The 22,483-nt window shown below is 39.2% G+C and overlaps 1 protein-coding gene across 4 annotated transcripts in view; it reads left to right on the top strand.

The window, feature by feature from the left end:
• Nucleotides 1-12,399: 12,399 nt before the first annotated feature.
• The window catches only part of LOC126213025 (zinc finger protein 724-like), a 128,509-nt gene continuing 118,425 nt past the window's right edge, over nucleotides 12,400-22,483 (top strand). Inside the window, exons 1-2 of one of the 4 annotated variants that reach the window (XM_049940592.1) lie at nucleotides 12,400-12,532; nucleotides 14,561-14,647. In XM_049940592.1, the coding sequence (XP_049796549.1) occupies nucleotides 14,579-14,647 (69 nt within the window). In that variant the 5' untranslated portion in view covers nucleotides 12,400-12,532; nucleotides 14,561-14,578. Of the gene's footprint in view, nucleotides 12,533-12,660; nucleotides 12,839-12,873; nucleotides 13,013-14,560; nucleotides 14,648-22,483 lie in introns of those variants that run through there. The other 3 variants (XR_007541034.1, XM_049940594.1, XM_049940593.1) reach the window with 3 other exon arrangements.

Genomic DNA, 22,483 nt, shown 5'->3' with positions numbered 1-22,483 from the left:
ACTCTACTAGCGGACTCTTTGTAATCAAGAAACGTATTTCACGCCTAATGCCGCAGTGCTTCATTATACGTGTCACATTTCCTTTTACGTAGTTACTATCTGCTGAATTTTAAAGTTACCAATCGCTACCAACACATTCCGCCATTTTGCTGTTGTTAGCACTTTCTACCAAAGATTAAATGTACTGGACTCATCAGAATTCGGACAACATTCTATAACTCATCGTCTGGCATATACAGGGCGGAAAAACAAATTGACCAAAAGTGTAGGGCGCAAAGACACCATCCGATGAAGGAATCTGAGTATAGAAAATACAGGTCGCAGTTAAATATTTAAGGCGCTATGCCAGCATGGAAACGGTGGTTAGTTAGAACATTTTATGTACATACTCATGTTAATTAAGTGGTGGCTCATTTTTCACTCATTTTTGACTTTTTCATACATATCCAAACAAGAAATATGAGCATGTGATTGTCGTCATTTCTGAAGAAGTACTATCTGGTTCGTCAGCTAAATACGATACACGTGTTAGTAATGCATCGCGACGATTGGTTAGTCCAAACATTCTGTTTACGTATACATTTTCTGTAATTACGTATCATTTTGAACAAGGACCTCCGTATGTCAGATTTCAGTTAAGTTCTGATACTGCTGAAATTATGCATTTACGACCCTTAGTTGGCATACACAAATTCCTGTGTTTCATGCTGTCCTTCCGGCCTGCATTTTTGGTCAAATTGTTTTTCCACACCCTGTATAACGGTGCTGCATGGCAAACCTCGCTCAAACAGCACTGTTAACTTATTCACTGTTTAAATTATTCACTTTTTGCGTTCGTTGCACATATCTCATTGAATGACAGCCAGCCAGTTCGTCCGCCTACATCCCGCCACGTCACTGGAAAGCCAGCACGCGTTCCACAAAATCACGAAACCAGCACTAGATTCGCAAAGTGACACCGTACTGATTGTAAGCACATTCAGACATTCATACTGATGTAGAAGCCGAGTTTATCTTCCCGTTAGCCACAGAGCTCTGTCGCTGCATCAGCGGTCGATTGTTGCTATTGGCGCCACGGAATGATGGCAGTTACATTCAGACTTTCTCCGGAGTAATTGGGATTCTATTAAAGAAATGAAAACAGAAAGAAGTAACGAACGCGGAAAGTAGCAGCTAAACAGTGGGTTTCTCGTAGTTTAATGCGATGACAATTTCAAGCGATAACTTTCGTACTGCGATTAACAGCAATTACACAAACCCAGGTTTTACGTTGGACCCTCTACAGACAAACTCACTATAGTTATCGTCCTTGTAACATTTCATTTTACACACAACTGAATTAAACTATTTTTTGTGGACTACACATAACTGAACCTGTAATTCTGACAAAGTTGACTATTAATATTACTAGTCTCGTATTTTCTTAGGTAAAGAATGTGCTAAATTCTCACACGAGATGGCAGTCTTGTTTCTATCATGCAACCATCCAGGAAACAGTTCCTCCAGCCAGAGCATTTCCTGTTGCGATGCAGGAATGATTTTACAATTACCGCTATGTGTAATTTGTATTTATAAACTGAATATTTAATAAAAGGGCGAATCGAATTATGTCTTGGGTAGTGTGAATGAATGCTGCAATTTTGGCGGCAACAACGATAAACAAGCACAAAATACTAAGACTTGGCTACAGATGTCTGCCATCATAGTGGTGTAGTGACAGCTGAGACGTCCGTGAAATCTTAACGGCGGCCACAGCGGCTGAGGCGCGTCTACAGACGTAGCAGCAGCCCACACTGACGTGTGACGTCACATGGCATGTCTCCGTAGACAAAGCGGGACGTATTTCGCTGTATCTAATCATTTCTCGTGATGGCGAATTTGATATTTTCTCATATTTGAAGACGAGTATATTTTCTCAGTATCAATATAATCTATTTAAACGCTCTGTATAATAGTTCTTTACCAGAGGCATGATTATTAATAACTTTAGATTCAATTTTTCTCGGGCACTTATTCGTTAGTTATTATATTTCCTCATTCTACACTCAATTAGCGTCAAACGAATTACGTGCACCTTTGAAACTTGGCCCGCTTTTACAAGGTACATCTCTAGCAGTATTAGCCACTTAAGACCATTGATGCAAAACTTGATCTTCTACGAAAAAGGCAGACGTCTGTCAGTGTTCCTGTTTAAGAGAAAGATTGGAGTCTCTTCCTGCTTCAAGCAGCGAACTAATGTCTAATGTCCGACACTCCACCCACAGCAGAATTTCGCGTATGCTGCCAGTTATGAGGTGCGTGCCCAGAACGGGGCCCCACTCACTCATCAGTTACGCAACTGTAATCTGTCCACACAGTGCCATATCGCGGCCCACAGATTAATGGATACTCTTCCTATGTATCACAGCTTGTCCGGCATTGCCTCCCGCTGCTGTTGATGTAGCTCAGATTTTCCGTTTCAAGATTCACCAGACAGTCGGTCGCTTCCAGCCTGCAATTCGCGACCGCTTCCTCTGAAGACTGGCGCCGGTTGTTAATTTAGCTCTTTCGCCATTCATATAACGTCCAGCGTTACATCTAACTGCTGCTGCCTCTTCTTACTCGATGGCACAAATGGTGCCTTTTTACTGAAGCACTAAATAAAAAATAATGCAACGTATTATTTTAAGTCTTTGAAAAGTACACTTCGTAGGGAATAGACTGGCACCTGAAATTGAAATCAAGTTTTTCCTCTCAGGAAAAAAAAAAAAAAAAAGTTCCGGATAGAGCTGGAATCTGACGGAAACAGGATGTATTTATTTCCGTTCTTTTCAAAAGAAATACAAAATATTACCTTATTTCATGTTTTAATATGCTACTACTTATTTGAAACCCCTGGCCAACGCTTCGCTGGAGAACGAAAACACTGAGATTTATTCTAAGCAGCATGACTGCGTTATACGATACTCTCTGGTGCTGTATGGAGGCGGCCGCCTGTTTCTCTGATAGTCTTGTCCGCTCACAGTTATCTCATTTTACCTTCTTTCATATACATAGGCTACAGCCTTCCCTCGTTGCCCACAATAACAGATTTCGATGTACGGATGTTCGGTTTTTATTTCATGAAATTGCGTGATTCGCATCCGAACGAGCGGTATCGAAAGACACGTTCCGTTAGGGTCCCGTGTTTCAGAAGACGTTAACTGCGAAAGGAGTTATAGAGGACGCAGTGTAGTCGATGGCGACAGATGGCAGTATGCGATTTGCGGTGTAAAGCTTTGATATGGGGAATAAGACGTTGAAACAGAATAAACAGCGCGAAAAAGAGTATGTCTATGGGTGCCATTCTGTCACACAACGATCAAGTACCGTGTATATAATATGTACACGGAAATTCTGATATATTTTTGTAGAAAATTATAAATGTCGAACGAAGGAGAAATGTTAAGCGTAAAAAAAAATTTCTCTCTGTTCCCGCTCTAAAAAAGTAACGGTAAGTTAATAATCGCTTTCATTGTGTCAAAGTATAAAACGTTCTTTAAGAGTTCTACACAGGGATAACAAATCTGCTTTTCAGAAACCGATCTGCCACTACCGCTTCTGGTTCGTTATGTAAACGCTATCATATCGATTCCCGAAACGTGGTCACCGATCCCTGTTTCCGCATTGTACCTTGAAGGTAAGAAACACATTATTTTACCGTTTTAGTTAGTTGGTTGGGGGGAGGGGACCAAACACGGAGGTCGTCGGTCCCATCGGGTTAAGGAAGGACGGGGATGAAAGTCGACCGCGCCCTTTCAAAGTAAACATCTCGGCATTTGCCTGAAGCGATTCAGGGAAATAAGGGAAACCTAAATCAGGATGGCCGGAGGAGGGTTTGAACAGCCGTCCTTCTGAATGCTAACCACTGCACCACCTCGCTCGGTCTACCGTCTTAAGGATTTTCATTTTATCGAAGGAGTACGGAGCTCCTAAGATTTCGGTCAGCACCCTTGTCACCTCATGTCTGGCATGTGTAACGGTGCTGGGTGACAAAACATCGCTCAAACACCACTGCTTACGTTTGCCCTTTTTCACATACGTCACTGAATGAATGTACAAGAGATGTCCACCTATGTTCCGCCACGCCCCTCAAACGCCAGCTGGGGTTATACAAAATCGTAAAAGGCGCGTCGGAATCGCAATGACACGGTAAAGTCTTTGGACGCACTTAATCACGCTTGCAGGCCATAGACGTATAGAAGCTGAGTTTATGTTCCCGTTAATTCTCCGTCTCCTGCGGCCCACAGAGCTCTGTCGCTGTCTCAGCGACTTATTGTTGCTGCTGGCGCCCCTAAATATCGGCAGTTCCTAACTTTCTCGCGAATAACGGCGGTTTTATGGAGAAAATGAAAACGGAAAAAAATGATAACAAATGCATAACCGTAAGTCAAACTTTACGTTCATTGAAGTTATAAGTCTTAAACGATAAATTACCACGGTGGTGCACAGATACCTGTGGCTAGTCTATATAAACCCACATTTAGAGCTAGCCTAGTGACCTCCAGTAATCATATGTGACGTCATGTTTGCGTAAAACTTCCACTTCCCTACAGCAAACGATTGTGTACAATATTACATACTCTCTCCGCATAAAAAGGCACTTCAGTATTTTCGCTGTAGTGATTGGTGAGCTATAACTATTTATCGTCTTGTTATTTGTTAATTATCATGCAGAAAATGAAACTGAGTGATATAACCGACAATAATTTCCATACACGTTCTCTTTCCAAAGCTAAATGTTTCGTACACTCATCATAGTAATTAGTTCAGAGATTTTCGTTTGTTCATCAATACATAAACGAACAGTTATGAAGACGTGAAAACAGACCTGTGCCGAAAATTCCGTTACAAATGAGACCGCAGTGTATAGCAGCGACATTTTTGTGACACACGCCGTACTAAACGTGAATAACAAATCAAGGTTCGGACGAATCTCTCCATCGCCTCTTTCCGGACCAGCCGACTGCAGCCGTGCTGGCAGAGAAGGTGTGGATGTCTGCGGCGCTGCTTCCATCATGCTTGAAACGTTATCAGGTCTTGGAGATCCTCTGCAGCTTCTCAACGCTAAGACAATAACCGCCGTGCCTGTAGAAGTTACTCCTGTACATTCTCATCTCTGCGCGCTGTCTTTCTACGGAACAGATGTACCTTGGTTTTACCTGAATATATATGAAGTAACTCGTGCTGCCAAAATACTTCGTCGAATAATTAAATTTATTGCTAACTGTTTTTTTTCGCATTATCGTCCTAAACATAATGACGTTTCGTAATACCCTCTCTGTTTTCACATGTGTTTGTGGCCGTCGGCAAGCAAATGCACCAATAGCAATGCAGAAAACTCACCGTCGTCGAACCAGCATCGGAGACGAATTTGCTCACCGAGAAAGCTATTTATGAAGATTTACATGTATTCTAGAACCGACACAGCTCGGTCTGTTATTGGCCACACTAAGAAAATTCGGCACTCTAAAAATTCCGTCGTTTAACGAAAGCGATGTTGGCCTGATATATTCGACGATGCCCTTTGGCTACGCTGACTAAAGGATTCTTAATAAATACCAAATTAAGATAACCTGAAGATGCCTAAATAATGCGATACGTGTCGTTGAAAAATAAAAAAATTAAAATTGCAACCAAGACTGTTTTTAACAAATATTGTTAAGCACTGGTTTGCTGTCATGCCACATATGGACTGGAAGAATTTCTATGTAAAAGTAGAATTTATTTTTTCATTAATTTTCTGTCTCCTGCAATAGACAGAGCTTTGTCGCTGCCTCAGCGACTGATTGTTGCTGTTAGCATGGCAGAATGTTGTCAGTTTTAACTCTCCCGTTAGTAAATGAGAACGATAAAGAAATTTACATGCACGAGTTCATTACCGAAATGAGAGTAAATCCGTATTTGACGCAGCGACTACATTTATGAAATCAACCCACAGCACAACGTCGCGTATCGCTCCAGTTGCCAGATGCGTGTCCACTCCCACATGTGGGTCACACTGACAGTCGCTGGTCAGTTTCACCATCTTAACGGATCCGCACACTTCCTGTTTCGCACTCCGCACATTCGTGGATAGCCTTCTGTCTCAGCTGCCTCCAGCTCTACACTTCTGAGATGGAGGCGATTCTGTGAAAAAATCTTCCGAAAATAGTGTGTAAAAATCGTCAAAATGTTTTTATCCCAGCTAATTAACACATGTGATACTTTTATTATGCTCACTTGGATGACACGCGTTGTACGGAATAGGAACAGCAGTAATGGGTGGAACGTATTTACACTCCATGGTTTTGAAGACATATATAATGGATAGAAAAATTCGGGGTTCTAGGCGCGCAGTCCGGAACCGTGCGACTGCTACGGTCGCAGGTTCGAATCCTGTCTCGGGCATGGATGTGTGTGATGTCCTTAGGTTAGTTAGGTTTAAGTAGTTCTAAGTTCTAGGGGACTGATGACCATAGCAGTTGAGTCCCATAGTACTCAGAGCCATTTGAACCATTTGAAAAATTCCTTTGGAGTCAAGGCGAAGTGTTAATTACGCACGTAGGATTAGCGCATATGTTATCTCTAGCCACCGCTTGTGAGCATGTAATAATCAAGTTGACAGCATCATCTGCTTTTTATGTATGGGAAATTCAAACTCAGTGCGAGAACCTGTTTTACTTTGGTGCAATGGATCCCGCTGTTCACCTTCTGTTTCTACAAATCACATTCGTTAAACGGTAACAGATACAAAACGATCGGTTAATTCACTGAAAAGGCGATGACAAGGAAAAAGCTTGTGTCATAGATATTATTGTCACCTCGCTGGGCAGCGCCGATCGGGAAAACGAAGACCACCAAAGCTTTAATTTCGGTGCCTGACTGCGTCATACGCCACTCGTTGGCGCATGTGAAACTGTGGACAAACACCACGTATCATGTGTTCGACCGTAGAGATACACGGAGCATGCATCTATTCTTGCCGTGTTTAGGTTCGAAACCAAATGGATTAGACAGTTACATTGTCTATACATGGAATCAACTAACCTTGTTGGATTAGTGCCACACATGTAGTTTAAGTGCACTACAATATAATCGAACATTGAAATACCTTGTTGCTGTATTAAAAGCTAGAGTCAAGTTGAAAGTACGAAATTCACTGGATAGATGCTCAAATGTATGTCGCCAGTACTATGATCTGAATAAATTTTCCAATATTGCATTGATTTTCAACATTTGTAGAATTCAATGAGCTGCAGTGAAACTACAAATCGCCTTCCACTAATTACTCAATTACACATGCTTACACACAACCAGAACATACCCATGTACCAGATAGCACGGATGCGATACATTTCCACCACATATATTAACCATTTGTGCTCATATCTGCTATCTCAAAAACTTTGCCTATGAACAGCTTCGAAAGTAGGAAATTGATATATGCTTCTATTGAAATAATTTAACTAAAAACACACAGAATATGTTGTAAGAATTGCTGCGTGCTCACATTGTACCCAACCTACAGAATGGTACCACACTTCATATCTTCTTGTTGTCACACCGGCTAAGCAGATTAACAACAGTATTTCTGCTCAACTTTCGCAAATTATCACAACATATTTTAAAGAAAATACAGATTGTTTTTCTAACACAAAGAACAAACAAACACCATCCCAACAGGCCTTGAAGGTTCAATAGTACTGACTGGCCGCCATGTCATCCTCAGTCCTTAGGCATCGTCAGATGCGGAAATGAAGGGGCATGTGGTGAATACACACGCGCCACTCTTCTAAGATTTTAACAATTTGTTATGTTCATTGATTTAGACATAGTGATCAATTCTTATTTTAGCTTTTTGCACAACTAAATGACAACTGTAGACAGTTCCTGGGTACCCACATCTACATCTACGCTCTGTAAGGCAGCCTGAAGTCAATGGCACAGGGTATGTCCAAATACCAGTTATTAGTGTTTCTTCCCATTTCATTCCCATGGAACATGGGAAGCATGACTGTTTGAACGCCTCTGCATGTGCTGTAATTATTGTAATCTTGCCCTCAGTATACCTATGTGAGCTATGCATAAGGGGTTGTAATATATTCGCAGAGTCATCATTCAAAGTCGGTTCATGACACTTTGTTAGTAGCCTTTCTCAGGATAGTTTATGTCTATCTTCAAATTGTGCAGTTCAGCTTCTTCAGTATTTCTGTGAAACTCTCACAAAGATCAAACAAACCTGTGACCATTTGTGCTGCCGTTTTCTGTGTACTTTCAATATCCCCTGTTAGTCCTATCTGGTATGGGTCCCACACACTTGCCAATATGCTAGAACCAATCACATGACTGATTTGTAAGCAATTTTCTTTGTAGACTAATTGCACTTCCCCAGTATTCTACCAATAAACTGTAGTCTAACCTCTGGTTTTCCACGACTAAGCCATCTCATATCGCTACAAAGTGTTACACCCAGGTATTTTTATGGTTTGCCTATTCTAACTGTGACTCATTGGTATTATAGTCATAGGATGTTACGCTTTTTCATGTTGCACAGTTTTATGTTTCTGATCATTTAAAGCAAGTCGTCAGTTATTACATGCCTTTGAAATTTTATGACGATCTGACTGAAAATTTACACAGCTTCTTTCAGGCAGTACTTCATTATGGATAACTGCATCATCTGCAAAAAGTCTGAAGTTACTGTTAATATTGTCTGCAAGGTCATTAATATACGCAAGGCAAGATCCTGACACACTTCCCTGGGGCACATGTGAAGTTATTACTACACGTAACGACGACTCTCTATCCAAATAACATGCTGCACGCTCCCTACCAAAAATTCCTCAATCCAGTTGCCAAATTCAATTAATACCCCATACAAACGTACTTTTGATAACAAGCACATGTGCGGAAAATCAATAAATACTGCATCTACCTGACTGCCTTGATACAAAGATTTTAGTATGTTATGTGAGAAAAGAATGAGTTGGGTTTCACGTGCCTGATATTTTAGGAATCGTTGCTGGCTGGTATGGAGGAGGTAATTCTGTTCGAGATACCTCATCCTGTTTGAGCTCAGAATATGTTCTAAGATTCTACAACAATTCGATGTCAAGGATACTGGAGACTGTAATTTTGTGGTTCACTTCTCCCACCCTCTTATAGATGGGTGTGTCCTGTGCTTTCTTCCAACTACGAAGCACCATGATTTGTTTGAGGCATCTATAACAGATTTTAGTTAGAAGTGGGGCTAACAGCTGTAAATTCGGTATAGAATCTGGCAGGGATTCCATTGGGCCCTCGAGCTTTATTCAAGTATAACTATTTCAGTTGTTTATCAGCACCACTGACACTAGTACTTATTTCCCTCATCTTTCCAGTGTTATGAGGAGTAAATTGGGGCATTTCTCCTGGGTTTTTCTTTGCAATGGAAAATCTGAAAACAAAGTTAAGCATTTCAGAATTTGCTTTGCTACTCTCTGTTTCAGTTCCTGTTTCATTCGCTAGGGACTGGACACTAACTTTTGTACCACTAACAGCCTATACATACCACCAGAATTGCTTTGGGTTTTGTGAAATATTATTTGACAACAATGCCCGGCCATTCCTGTCCATCAGTACGTGAGGTCTGCCTGGTCTGGGTTCAGCTATGTTTATTCCTTCACAGCTCCACTTCAGAGTCACAGCATCGATATTCGACGTGGGCAGCTGACAGAACACTTGACAATGTTCTGCTACGGCAGTCATTGGAAGCCTCATAAATTGATCTCTTGACAGACAAATGCGTTTTATTCAGCAATTCTCTAGCTACAGCTCTATGCTTTGTTTTACATCTATTACGCAGTAGTCTCTGTTTGTTTAGCAGTTTTTTTACAGTAACTGTATACTGTAGAGAGTGCCTCCTGTTATGAACTGTTTTATTGGGTACATATCTATCTAGTTCATGCTCAGCTATTCTTTTAAACTTGGGCCAGCGTTCCTCTACATGCTGCTGCCCTGTGCTTAAACTTTCAGTTCCTCATTGAGATATGACACTATAGAATTTTTATCTAGTTTACTGAACACACACACACACACTTATATATATATATATATATATATATATATATATATATATATATATATATATATATATATATATATATATCCTTGTTTCAGTTATTCTTTGTACTCTGTTAGTACTCTGTTAAGCTGAATAGTGCATATCACAGAGTCACAATACTAGAAGGCAACATGATATCCACTATGAACAGCTAAATCTAAGTATGATGCAGAAAGGAGTCCATTTCAGTTGCTGTAAGGTTTTAAATGCCCTCCCTTCAAGAATTAAGTGTTTGGTAGATGATGATCTCTTGTTCAAAAAACCCTAAGGCAGTTCCTATTGCAAGGGTCATTTTATACAATAGAAGAGTCCTTTAACTACAGATTGTAAATTGCAAATGTATGCCCAAATTTGTATTTGTGATACTGAATATTTTTATTGCAAACATATATTTTGTAATATCTATTTCTCTGTAACACTTATTATTTTGTAATCTTTATCTGTCTCTAAAATGTATTTTTTGTAGTGGGACTTAAGTTACTGTTTACTGTTTTTGTTTTGTAATCTCTGTCTATCTCTAAGATGTATTTTTTGTAGTGGGACCTAAGTTACTGTTTACTGTTTTTGTTTTGTTTTGTGTATTACCATACATTATGGCCAAAACATGGATCACTGGAACAACATATAAATTAAATAATAATAATAAATAAAAAGAGTCATTGCTGTCACAACCATATCATGTTCACTGATGTGGACATCCTCAAAGAGGTCAGGTCTGTTTGTTGTTGCCATTAGAAACAATATATTTTCATCATCAGAGAGGTTCCTAACTGTCTGTCCTACGTAGTTTTCAGAGAAGCCATTTAGTAATGTCTCACAGGGTGTCTTACCACACCCATCACTAACAAAACTGTAATTTTCCCAATTGATTGTTGAATTACTAAAGTTCCCCCAATAAGTACAGTATGATTTGGAAACTTTCGTTCAAGCAAAACATTCTCACATGCAGCTTCAATTGCCATCATGGTGGCTTTGAGTTTTTTGTCTATTGCAACGAATTTCTCATTAGCCTATTCTTTCGATGTACTCTTAAATTTTCCCCAGAAATCTCACTGCAGTTATTTTCAGGCTCAGCCATCTATAATTTAAGCAACCTTTATCTCTAAAGTTCTGTATTTTTGGTGATGGTTCTTGTACTTCCAGAAAAAGAACGTTCCCTACAGTTAAGGATCTGTAATAATGTCGCTAACAACAGGTCTTTAAACGTTTTTGGTACTCCAGAACGCGCATCACACACAAGACAAATTCATGAAATGGAAACCAAATTACAGCGATGGTGCTTTGAAATTCAGTCAAAAGGACGCAGTCAAATGACGCAATTCACTGGTGGGATTGGTAAGTGGAGTCACAAAGTAGAATGAAGTTGAACTTTATGTCGCAAGATAAATGTTGCTTAATTTTTGTCATGTAACTGAAACCTGTGTCTTTACTCATTTAACTGTGGTGTCACTCCAGTATTCCATTATCTGGGGTGTCATATTAGTTGTACATGTGCACTGGGCTTAAATCATGAACGAAGATTTACTACAAACTATTTCACGTACAGCACTATTAACTTAAGAAAACTCTCAGACATGCACTTTTGTTCATGTTGATATGCTCTGATGAGGGATTCTCTGAATGCAAAAATTGTATAGAGCATTGCTTTATTTAAATTTGTTTAAGATCTGGTAGATGGTTCCTTAAGACAGTATTAAGCTGACATATCATACATTCCACATTACACTTCAAGCCTTGAGAATCTCTGTTTTCGTTAGTAGTATTATTTTTAAAATTTAGTAAGTACAGCATACATTTTTCGCAATATTGTTTTAGTTAAAGCTTTGTTATATAGCCGAATGGGTGAATAATGTTTTTTTTTTTAATTTGTGTGACCATAGTATCCATAAATACTGTAGAATTACTTGTAGATTTCGAAACCATACTTGCAACTATGAAAAAATTAATAAAAAACGCATAGTTTCCCATACGACTTTCATGAAACAGCGAGGTGGCGCAGTTATAGCACAATGAACTCGCATTGCGGAGGAACACGGTTCAAAACAGAGTCCAGGTTTCCTGATTCGGTTTTCAGTTCCCTAAATCGCTTCACGCAGATGCCAGGACAGTTCTTTTGAAAAGGCACGGCCGACTTCCTTCAGCAACGGGACCGATGACCTCACTGTTTGGTCCCCTCCCCCAAATTAACCAACAAACGACTTTAATTTTTTTCCTAGCAGATATGCAGCTCTGATTCCAAGAAAGTTCGAACGACCTCCGTGGTAGGTGCTTTCTTCCGCGTTGATTGACTTTGACCACAGCAGCAGACGACTGTAGAGTTTAGTAGTTCGTGTCATGCGTTTGTACGGTATTGTGTTGTATTTTCTGTGTAATATGTAAGTGATTTGATGGTGGAGACAGGAAATCACGGAAAGACACATACTGAGTGTGGTACTAAGTCAATACTTAATTTTTATTATCATTACAGCTAACTGCCTCTGATACAGAGTATCAGAGATTGGTTATGTTGGTATGAAAGAGAATGCTGTAGAGGGAATTCATCGTGTTGCGTTTTCCATGGATTTTAATGTGCCTATGTGCTCCATAGCCTTGTAATGATGCTACAGTAACTGTTCGTACAATTATTATATTAGTTCAATTTCATTTATTGGGCACATTTGAACGATAAGTTTCACATTTAATTATTGTATCATCTTTGGCGCTTGTGTTTATGGTTTGAGATAGCCTTAGAATTTCGTAAGTAATTATTTCTTCAGGTTATGTGTATCGGAACCAAACACTTGTTATTTTCAGTGAGCTTGTGTTTCCGCATTGCGAGCAGGAGCTGACTAGTGTTTAGACAAACATATTAGCACACATTACGTACCTGTGCTGTTCGGCAATTACGAAAAATACCAGATCGACGCGTGGGTATGTAATGTGCTTGCTGTTTTCGTTCTGTCCAATAAAATTGCTAAATGTTTCCTGTGATTCAGCAAAAGAACCGCCAGAAATTTTGATGTGTTGTCTGTAATTACCGGAAAAGTGTCTATATGCTGTGGTGGTTAGAGAAAGTGAAGGTCAATGTGAAATACTTTGTGATTGACGAAAAAAGGCCCTCGTGAAGTTCACACACACGCTGCATTTATATTGTTATATTTACTTGCGTTGTGCATGCGAAGTTCGGTAACAATATTTGTGAAGGAAGGAATAGGGACAGTAAGAGTTTACTGTAATCTGATCTGTAGTTCTCCCGGGTTGTAGCGCAAACAGTTGTACTGCCGATACATCAGATTCGTTAGCACACGTTAATACAGAGTATCAGGGATGGGTTATGTTGGTATGAAAGAGAATGCTGTAGAGGGAATTCATTGTGTTGCGTTTTCCATGGATTTCCAATGTGCCTATGTGCTCCATAGTTCAGTAAATAGTGTTAACTGCTGTTTGTAGTAATGTGCACGTTTCAATCTATGGAAGGATATGGGAAATGTACTTGACTCTGTAAGGCCTAATGGGTATGTGTAATTGCCACCGACAAAAGTATCCCAAAACCACAGAACTTTGTGATGGGACGATTATGAGAAAGTAATTTCACTAAGTCTTGTTAGAGAAATTTAATCGTTGTTAAATCTTGACAGTCAAGAATCATTTATTTTTCTATGCAACATGCAGGCAGCAGTGTGTGTTTGTTAGTGACTGGGTAACGATTGCAGCATTGCTCTATATTGAGTTGATAATGTTGAATATAGATGACTGTATAAGGAAACAGTTGTTAAAAATACATACTAAACTGACTAAAAAAAAGAAAGTTCTGTCTGTATGGGTGGATTTTCATGGTCTGCTTTTCTGCATACCATGAGCAAATATGGGTTTATAGATTGATTGAAAATGCAGCCAGTATGATTGAGAAATAATTCTTTTCTGTTCTTGCATACGTTGCTAAGAACACAATTATAAACCTCTTACATTATTCTATATATAAAGGAATTTGCAGGATACATTGACAGGCTTCGATATAGCTCTAGACTCATTATAATCTTTTATTCTTCATACGTAAAATTGTCTACAGTAAATAGATTTGTCTGGTAAACTGACTTTATCTTAGTTGCTTCACATGACAGTTAGAAATATATGTGGAAAAAGAAAGATAAGTCAGCTACCATATTCAGAATAAGACTGATTACCACAAGCAAATGCTACTAAGAAACAGCAATAACTGAAAGTCATTTGTTTCCATTGTGTGGGGTGTTTTGTTTTCTCTCAAACTGAGTTTTGTTTTCCATTAATGACACTGAGGCTTCAGAGTCCTCATAACCAGCAAGTTGTCAATCAGTTCATTTTGTCAGGTTCTTTGTCCCTCAGCCATTTTTAAATTTTTCATATGCATCGCCTCATTTGCTGGAGCCAGAAAATACTGCCTGAGCATTATGTCTAATAATGACACTGTAAACATATCACTTTTGCTTTCTTGTTTTTCAGTGGCTTAGGAGGGCAATCATGGACTGCAAGGGAACTAGTTGGGTGAAAAAAAAGAAGAATGAAATATATGCTGAACCAAAATCCTTGGTAAATAGCTTCTTGTATTTTTTACCATTGTTTCATTAATTCCTTTGTGCAATGTGGTGTGTAAACAAGCAGATTACATGTCCTGTTTGTCAGATGAAAAATATGATATTGGCTGTTGGTTTTGCTTCTTGACCAAACGAAGTTGTGACTGTTGGCTGTGCAACATATTTGCAATGGATTGGTGTCTTGTAGTATATGATGCTGCTCTCTAATATTTAATGTTTCAAAATTTCTGCAGCTTATTGTTAGTGTCATGTTGGCATCTCAGTAGTCAATGATCACATGTTTGATGTCTACTAGGAAATTGTCAAATGTTCTTGAGATGTGACATCAGCAATCACTTGTTACAAATTAATTTCCTGCATTGAGATTTAGTTCGGTGTGTTGTTAATGTCTAGATTTGTTCCTTTTTTAGAAAGGATATGATAAAGTAATATATGAATGGACTCCACTAGCTAGAGTGCAGATGATTTAGCTACTATGGTAGATCAGTTGTAGGGTTTGCTGGACGAATTGATCATATGCTACATTTGTGGCCAATTTTTAAGCTGACCAGAGTTGCTTTCTCAGGCAAGAGGGATATATATGTGGATTTATTGCAAAGACAATATTTGGCAGTCTATTCGTCATGGTGCCTGATGGAGAAATCTAAACTCATGACCTACAATATTTTTTTCCTGGTGTATAATTTTTGCTATTGTTCATCTAATTGGTTTTATATCCTCAAAGTTATTGTTAGCAATATTACCGTTCTTGATCTGTTTTTGTTTTCTCAGTAGGTATTCAGAATCTATTAAATATCGGGAAGTGGTTGGGGACCAAGAGTTGTTGATGAAATCCTTTGAGGAGCTTAAATACTATTAAATGAAAGAGCAGTTGGTAGTGTAATGTACAACCCTAAAAAGGAAAAAAGGAGTGTTACAGTTTTAACTACAGAATGTTGGAATGTTTGCAGTGCTCTTTAACCAGTAGATCTTCACATTACTACTCTAAATATTTAGTATCAAATAAATTACTTAAATGTTAATATAATCACAGAGATAAACTGTGCGGGCTCAAGTATGACACGTCTGTAACATACAACATATGCTTACACGTTTGGTGATCATAAAAGAAGTAATTATAGCAGAATGTCACTGTCAGCTTCAGGCAAATTAAAACATGCTGAAGTTACTGTTACAGCTCACTCCTTGATTCAGTTTTTCTGATATTAGCAGGATTTTGAATTTTTCAGTGTGTGGCCATCAACATTTTATGGACAATTCACTTCTCATCGAGCTTGTTTTGAAAATATATCCTTCATTTCTTTCTTCATCAAAGCGCTGTAATTTGTTTTATGTAGCTAGTTCAAAACACTCCGGTGACACTGTAAAGATGTCATTTGCTCTGAATCGTTCATCTTGAGAGTTTCTCTAGAAGCAGTGAAAACACAAATGTACACTCGTGCTAGACAATGTCATGTTATAAAAGTAGCCTTGTCAGGTTTTTGTTAGTGTCAGCTGCCAAAGTCTGTATCAAGTAGGACTTCCCCCACCCCCCCCCACCCCCCCACCCAAAGAAGAAAACCTTTGTGCTTCGAATTTCTCACTTACCTTTCTTTCTATGAACTTGGTGTGTGTAGTGTCGTGCTCACATTCAGGATGTTCATTCTTCTAGTGGTATTGTAGTTCGTGCATTGATATCAAAATGTCGGCAGTTGGTAAAGGCAAGTAGTTGTAGATATAGCACACATGCCTTTGCTGTACCAATCTTCTTATCACTTCTTTTTGGAACAACTACGGAAGTGAGGACTATATTGCACCTTCATATCATGTGTTACATCTGTATTGTAAATGTATCTGTTTTTCCATTAGCTCAAAGCTGTGTAACTGAGCAATTGCTGTTCAAGCTTTTCATGTGAAGTTGTATCTGAACTGGTCCAATGGTGACAAGCAAAACTCAGTTGCCTCTTGTGTTTTCCCAAGAACAGAGAAATGTCAGGATAGAGTAATGATACACAAAGCATATGTTCCAACTCAACACATTGAGGAGAATTTAGGTTGCAGGTAGGTAGAATGAATTGACTGCTGAATATTGAAGCTTTTGGACAAAGTAATTCACATGAAATACAGAACAACACTAGGCCATAAACACATCTAATGTGAGTAGAAATCTGTTGCAGTGAGAGGTAAAGAGGTGCTGTGGGGTGGGAAGTGAGGGATAGCAGGGTAGGGGTGGACGTGACGCTGTGCTGCCTGTGGTATTGATCAAGGACATGGGGGGACAGAATAGGGCTGCTAGGTGCAGTGTTGGGAGGCTGTGTGGGGCATAGGGGGTGGGGGTGGAGTTGTGGGATAGGTGTGTGCAGTGCTAGAATGAGAGCAGGGTAGGGCATAGGTGGGGTGGAGCATACAGACTAGTGAACGTTGAGGCTTATGGGGATGACTGATATGTTGTACGAAGAGTTTCCATTTGCACAATTTAGAAAAGCTTGTTATGAGTGTGCGTTTTTTTTTTTAATGTGCTCCCAAAGATGGAATCTTTGCTCATCTTCAACCTACCCTGCCACAAAAGACACCAATCATTTCCTTCACTGAGCTCCACAGTTCCTGCTCCTTCACCATTTGGCACCCTGCTCATCATTGTCAGTGCTATCACCCTCTGTGATCACATCCCCCAACCCGATGGCTTTCTGTTACTGAGCAGTACCTTTCCCAGTGTCTGACTCTCTCCTAACCCACAGCCCCTTCCTGGTCGCCATGATCAACTAGATTCTAACCCACAATTCTCCATTGAAGGCACCGCCTACAAACAAATCTACAGCACATCAAAGGGCATTTGTATGGCACCATGTTCTGCCAGTTCATTCATATGACACCTAGAGGATTCCTTTCTAACCACTCAGAATCACAAACCCTTCACCAAATTAAGATTTGTTGATGACATTTTTATGATCTTATTGGTTTGTTTATTGAACCTGATCTGATTAGGTCCATCAGGCCCCCTATTAAACTGGACCATGGTTTCACAAATACTGTACCCTTTTTGTATCATATTTTCCTGAAACTAAGTTTTAATATGACAAATAGTATTACAATGCTTTTGGTGTCTCAATTAGCAATGTCAGTGAATAATACTATGAACTAAAAGTTAATACTGGCAGTACTTCTACTACTGCAGTTGATACCACTAGTGGTGCTAGTAGTGGTGGTGGTGAAAGAATTTGAAGGAGTGCAAGGTAAATTTTTTCTGATACAGTGTGGTATGGGGAAAGGAAATGTAAGGAGACTCCACCAGCTAAGAATATTGGGAAACAATGTGGTTCCAAAGAATATACTAAGGTTCACTCTGAGGCCTGCACAGCCTAAAATTTCCTTTCGAGCATTTTCCAAGAAACAGATCTCCCATGCCTTGTCTTGTCAGTCACAAATACAGAAGTGTCCAATTCCACCCATCTACTTAGATCCATGACGTCACAAATATGGCAGAAGCAACCATATACTAAGACTCCAATATGGCACCCATGACGTCATTACGCAAACAAGACCACTAACACGAAAATACAATTAAAAACCAACACACACACACACACACACACACACACACACACACACACACACACACACACACACACACACACACACACACCCAGTGCAGTGTGCACTTATCATTTCCCTTTCTCAGTTTCTCTCCTCCCCTTCCCCTCCCACAGTACAGCTTCCCAAAACTGCCGTTAGCAACCCATACTGTCTCTGCCACCTCCTTGCATGGTGTTACAGAGAACACATTACCTTCCCCCCACCCCTCCTCCCACCTTTACATTGCTATCCCTCTCTCCCTGCCCCGTGCCGCCTCATACCTCACAACCCACCCTAACAGATTGTTGCTCATGCCAAAAGCAGATAGTCATGTCTCAGTTCTTGGAGACTGTGTGTGTGTGTGTGTGTGTGTGTGTGTGTGTGTGTGTGTGTGTGTGTGTGTGTGTGTGTTTTTTCTATTTCAGAAGAAGGGCTTTGTCCAGAATATCAATTTTTAACACTCTTTCATTGTACATGTCTGTGAGTCAGTATAGAAAGTAAACGTGCCAAATTTCATGTTGATGGGAAAGTGAACTGGGAAAAACACAACAACCAAATATGGAAGAAAAGGCCTCAAGATTGTTCTACCTTATGTGTACACTGAGAGTAGTGTTTGGTTGTAACATGCTCTGTATGTCATATTTTGGTTCCTTTGTCAGATACATGTTTATTCTGCTGATATCAGTGTCATAAAAAAAAATCTGTGGACTATGCTGGGCAGAACATATAGTGCTGCCTGTATTTGTTTACCAGGCTTAGAATGCTAATAGTTTTTGATATCTCTGACTGTGCTGTTGGCATCAGGAAGAATGGTAAGGAATGTGTTGCCAGGACGGTTTACAAACAAGATACTGTAAGTAATGCAAACATCCACATCCCAAGGCATGGGCTAGCAAGAACAGGAAACTCTCACAAAGTGAATGACCTCAAAAGTTTTATTTATTATTCCCTCCCTGCTTCATCCACATCATTTTAAAATTTCTAAATAAAACTGTGTGATTGGCTAATAGAAAATCTATGTTACAATTAGTTGTATGGTGTGGGTATTGTTGATTTCAATATTAAAGATTCTGGTTTTACCCACTGATTTCACTACACAATTGTTTTTTATATGATGAAGCGCATTTAGTATAAAATAGTTACCGATAAGTAAATAAAGATTATGGGAGTAGGAAATATGATTCAAAGTAGCAGCATAGGAAAATGAAGTGCAAGATGCTAATAAATTTTCAAATTTCTTGTCACTGATCATTCATATAACTTTCACATCATTACCATTGAAATGCACCTTACTGTCACTGAGAAGGCCACTCTAAAAAGAAAGAGTCGTTTATTCTTTGGAAGTGTCATAGACTTAAAATATGTGATAATTTTTTGTAATATATCTAAAATTGTCTTCCTAGAAGAACTCCTGGCAGATTTTTTAAATGGATGAGCAAGTGAACCAACAGATAATTCTAGAATTTGTGTGACTGTATGAAATTAAGCAGTGTTATGTTATGGCTCAATTTTGGTGAATATAATATAGATTGGCTTGATGCACTTGCCCATGCTAGACTACCCTCCACAAACCTCTTAATCTCTGATGACTGTCACCTCCTACATCCATTTGAACTTGCTTCTTGTCTTCAAGCCATAGTGTCCCTCTACACTTTTTACCCTCACATATCCCTCCATTACCAACTTGACTATCCCTAAAAGCCTCAGAATTTGTGCTATTAACAGGTTCCTTGTGTTAGTGAAATTGGTCCCTATGTTCCTCCCTCATTTGTTGTTTCGTGTACCCATCAAATCTTCAGCATTCTTCTGTAGCACATTTCTGGTGCTTCGATTCTCATCTTGTCTGAATTGCCTATCATTTATGTTTGACGTCCATACAGGGCTGCACTGCAAACATCTTCAGAAAAGACTTTGTAACACTTAAATTTATATTAGATGTGAACAGTCCTCTTTATTAGGCACATGTTCATTGACATTCCTAGTCATCACTTTCTTTCTTTCTTACTTTGGCCATTGTCAGTTACTTTGATGCCCAAATAGCAAAAGTTGTCTACTACTTTTACTGTCTCATTTTCTAGTCGAAACTAACCATTGCCTGATTTATTTCAGCTACATTCCATTGTTTTTATTGATGTTTGCCATACAATCTCCTTTAGTGATGATATCCAATTTTACTCTTCAGAGTTTTACCTCCCACACATTCCTTCATTGACAGTTTCAAGATGCCTGTTTTGTTTGATAGAATTACATTGTCATTGGTAAACACACAGTTTGCTTTACTTTCGTCCAGATTTCCTTCGTGTCTTCATCGTACAGAGTGCATATCAGATGAAGGCTACAAGCCTGTCTCATTTCCTACTCAATGCTTCCATTTCATGTCTTTAAAAGTCTTACAACTGGTGTCTGGTTTCTGTGAAAGTTGCAAACAAACTTTTGCTTGCTGTCTATTTATTCTGCTGCTGCCCAAATTCCAAAGAGTGTAGTCAACTCCACATTCTCAAAAGCATTTCAGTAAATCTGCAAAAGCTGTAAACACAATCTTCTAAGGTGAGCCATAGTATCAGTATTGCCTTGTGTTACATGTTTCTGGTACCCAAAGTGATCTTATGTAAGGTTAACCCTCTAAAACCTTTTCCATTCTTGCAAGCATGGCATATTAATCTGATAGTATTCACACCTGTTAGCACCTGCCTTTCTTCAAATTTGAATTATTGCATTCTGGCTTATGTATGACTGTACGTCAACTATCTCATATCTTGCACAAAAGTGGAATAATTTTGTCATGGATAGCTTTCCCATGTATCCCAGTAATTCTGAGGGAATGTCACCAACTGCAATGGCCTTGGTACTACTTCGCTCCTTCAGTGCTGTATCAAATTCTGGTCATGTTATGATATCTCCAGTCTTGTCTGCAACTACTTCCTTTTCCCATTTTGGAGCAAGTTTGTTCCCCTTTGCCCTACAACCATTCTTGTTTAGCCATATTGCATCTTCTGTCAACATCATTCCAGTAATGTTTGTATTCCCTTTTGTCTGCTTAAATAGCTACATGTTTGTATTTGCTCTTCTCATCAATTAAATTCAGTATCTCATGAGTTGTGAAGGTATTCGTACTAGGTCTTACTTTTTACCTATGTTTCCTCCTGCCTTCACTGTTTCATCTCAAAGCTGCCTATTCATTACCCAGTGTATACTTACCCTCTATCACTTTTTGCCTAATGCTCATTTTCAAACCATCAATGAGTTTTGGTTCATTCAAGTTTATCCAAATGCCATGTACTTCAATTCTACTTTTACCATTTCTTCAACGTTACTCTGCAGTTAATAAAAACAATTCTAGCCAGAGTCCACATCTATCACTGGAAATGTTTTGTAGTTTATAATCCTGTTTTGAAATCTTTGTTTTTGACATTACATAATCTGTTTGAAACCTTTTGGTTTCTCCAGGTTACTCCACATACACAAGCTTCTTTCACGATACTTGAAAAAAGTGTTTGCAGTGACTAATTCATGCAATGTGCAAAATTGTACCAGGTGGCTTCCCCCTTTGTCATTTGTGCCATTGGAGGTTCTCTTAACTATTTTGCATCCTGTTCCTACTACTGAATTTCATTACCTTCTAGAATTGGTTTTCATCTTCCTTAGATATTGAATAATTACTCATCAAACTTTTTCCTATTCCATTATTCTGCTGGTCTGGTTGCCATTTCTACCACTGTGGTATTTTCTTCATGCCTATTTCAGCTATGGTAATTCAGCGACATTGCTGTTGACAATAGCTTACTCAAGTGCCTATTTTCTTGCTCATTACTAGGGCTCTGCATGACCCCTATTTGATTTTTTGCTGATAATCCTGTACTGGCCTGACCAGAAGTCCTGTCCTTTCTGCCACTGCACTTCAGTTCGTACTACAACTGAATACAACCTATCCAATTTTCCTATTTAAAGTCTCTAACCTTCCTAGGCTGTTGTTGTTTTCAGTCCATAGACTGGTTTCGTGCAACTCTCCATACTACCCTATCCTGTGCAAGTTTCTTCATCTCAAAGTATGTACTGCAATCTACATCCTTCTTTCTGCTTAGTGTATTCATCTCTTGGTTTCCCTCTTTGACTTTTACCCTCCACACTGCCCTCCTATATTAAATTGGGGATCCATTGATTGCTCAGAACATGTCCTACCAACCGATCCCTTCTTCTAGTCAACTTGTGCCACAAATTCATCATCTCCCCGATTCTATTGAGTACCTCCTCATTAGTTACATGATCTACCCATCTAATC

The sequence above is a fragment of the Schistocerca nitens genome, chromosome 11, assembly GCF_023898315.1.
Source record: "Schistocerca nitens isolate TAMUIC-IGC-003100 chromosome 11, iqSchNite1.1, whole genome shotgun sequence".
NCBI classification, from domain to species: domain Eukaryota; kingdom Metazoa; phylum Arthropoda; class Insecta; order Orthoptera; family Acrididae; genus Schistocerca; species Schistocerca nitens.
The sequence above is the reverse complement of the archived record's forward strand: the minus strand, read 5'-3'. Positions and strand labels throughout refer to the sequence as shown.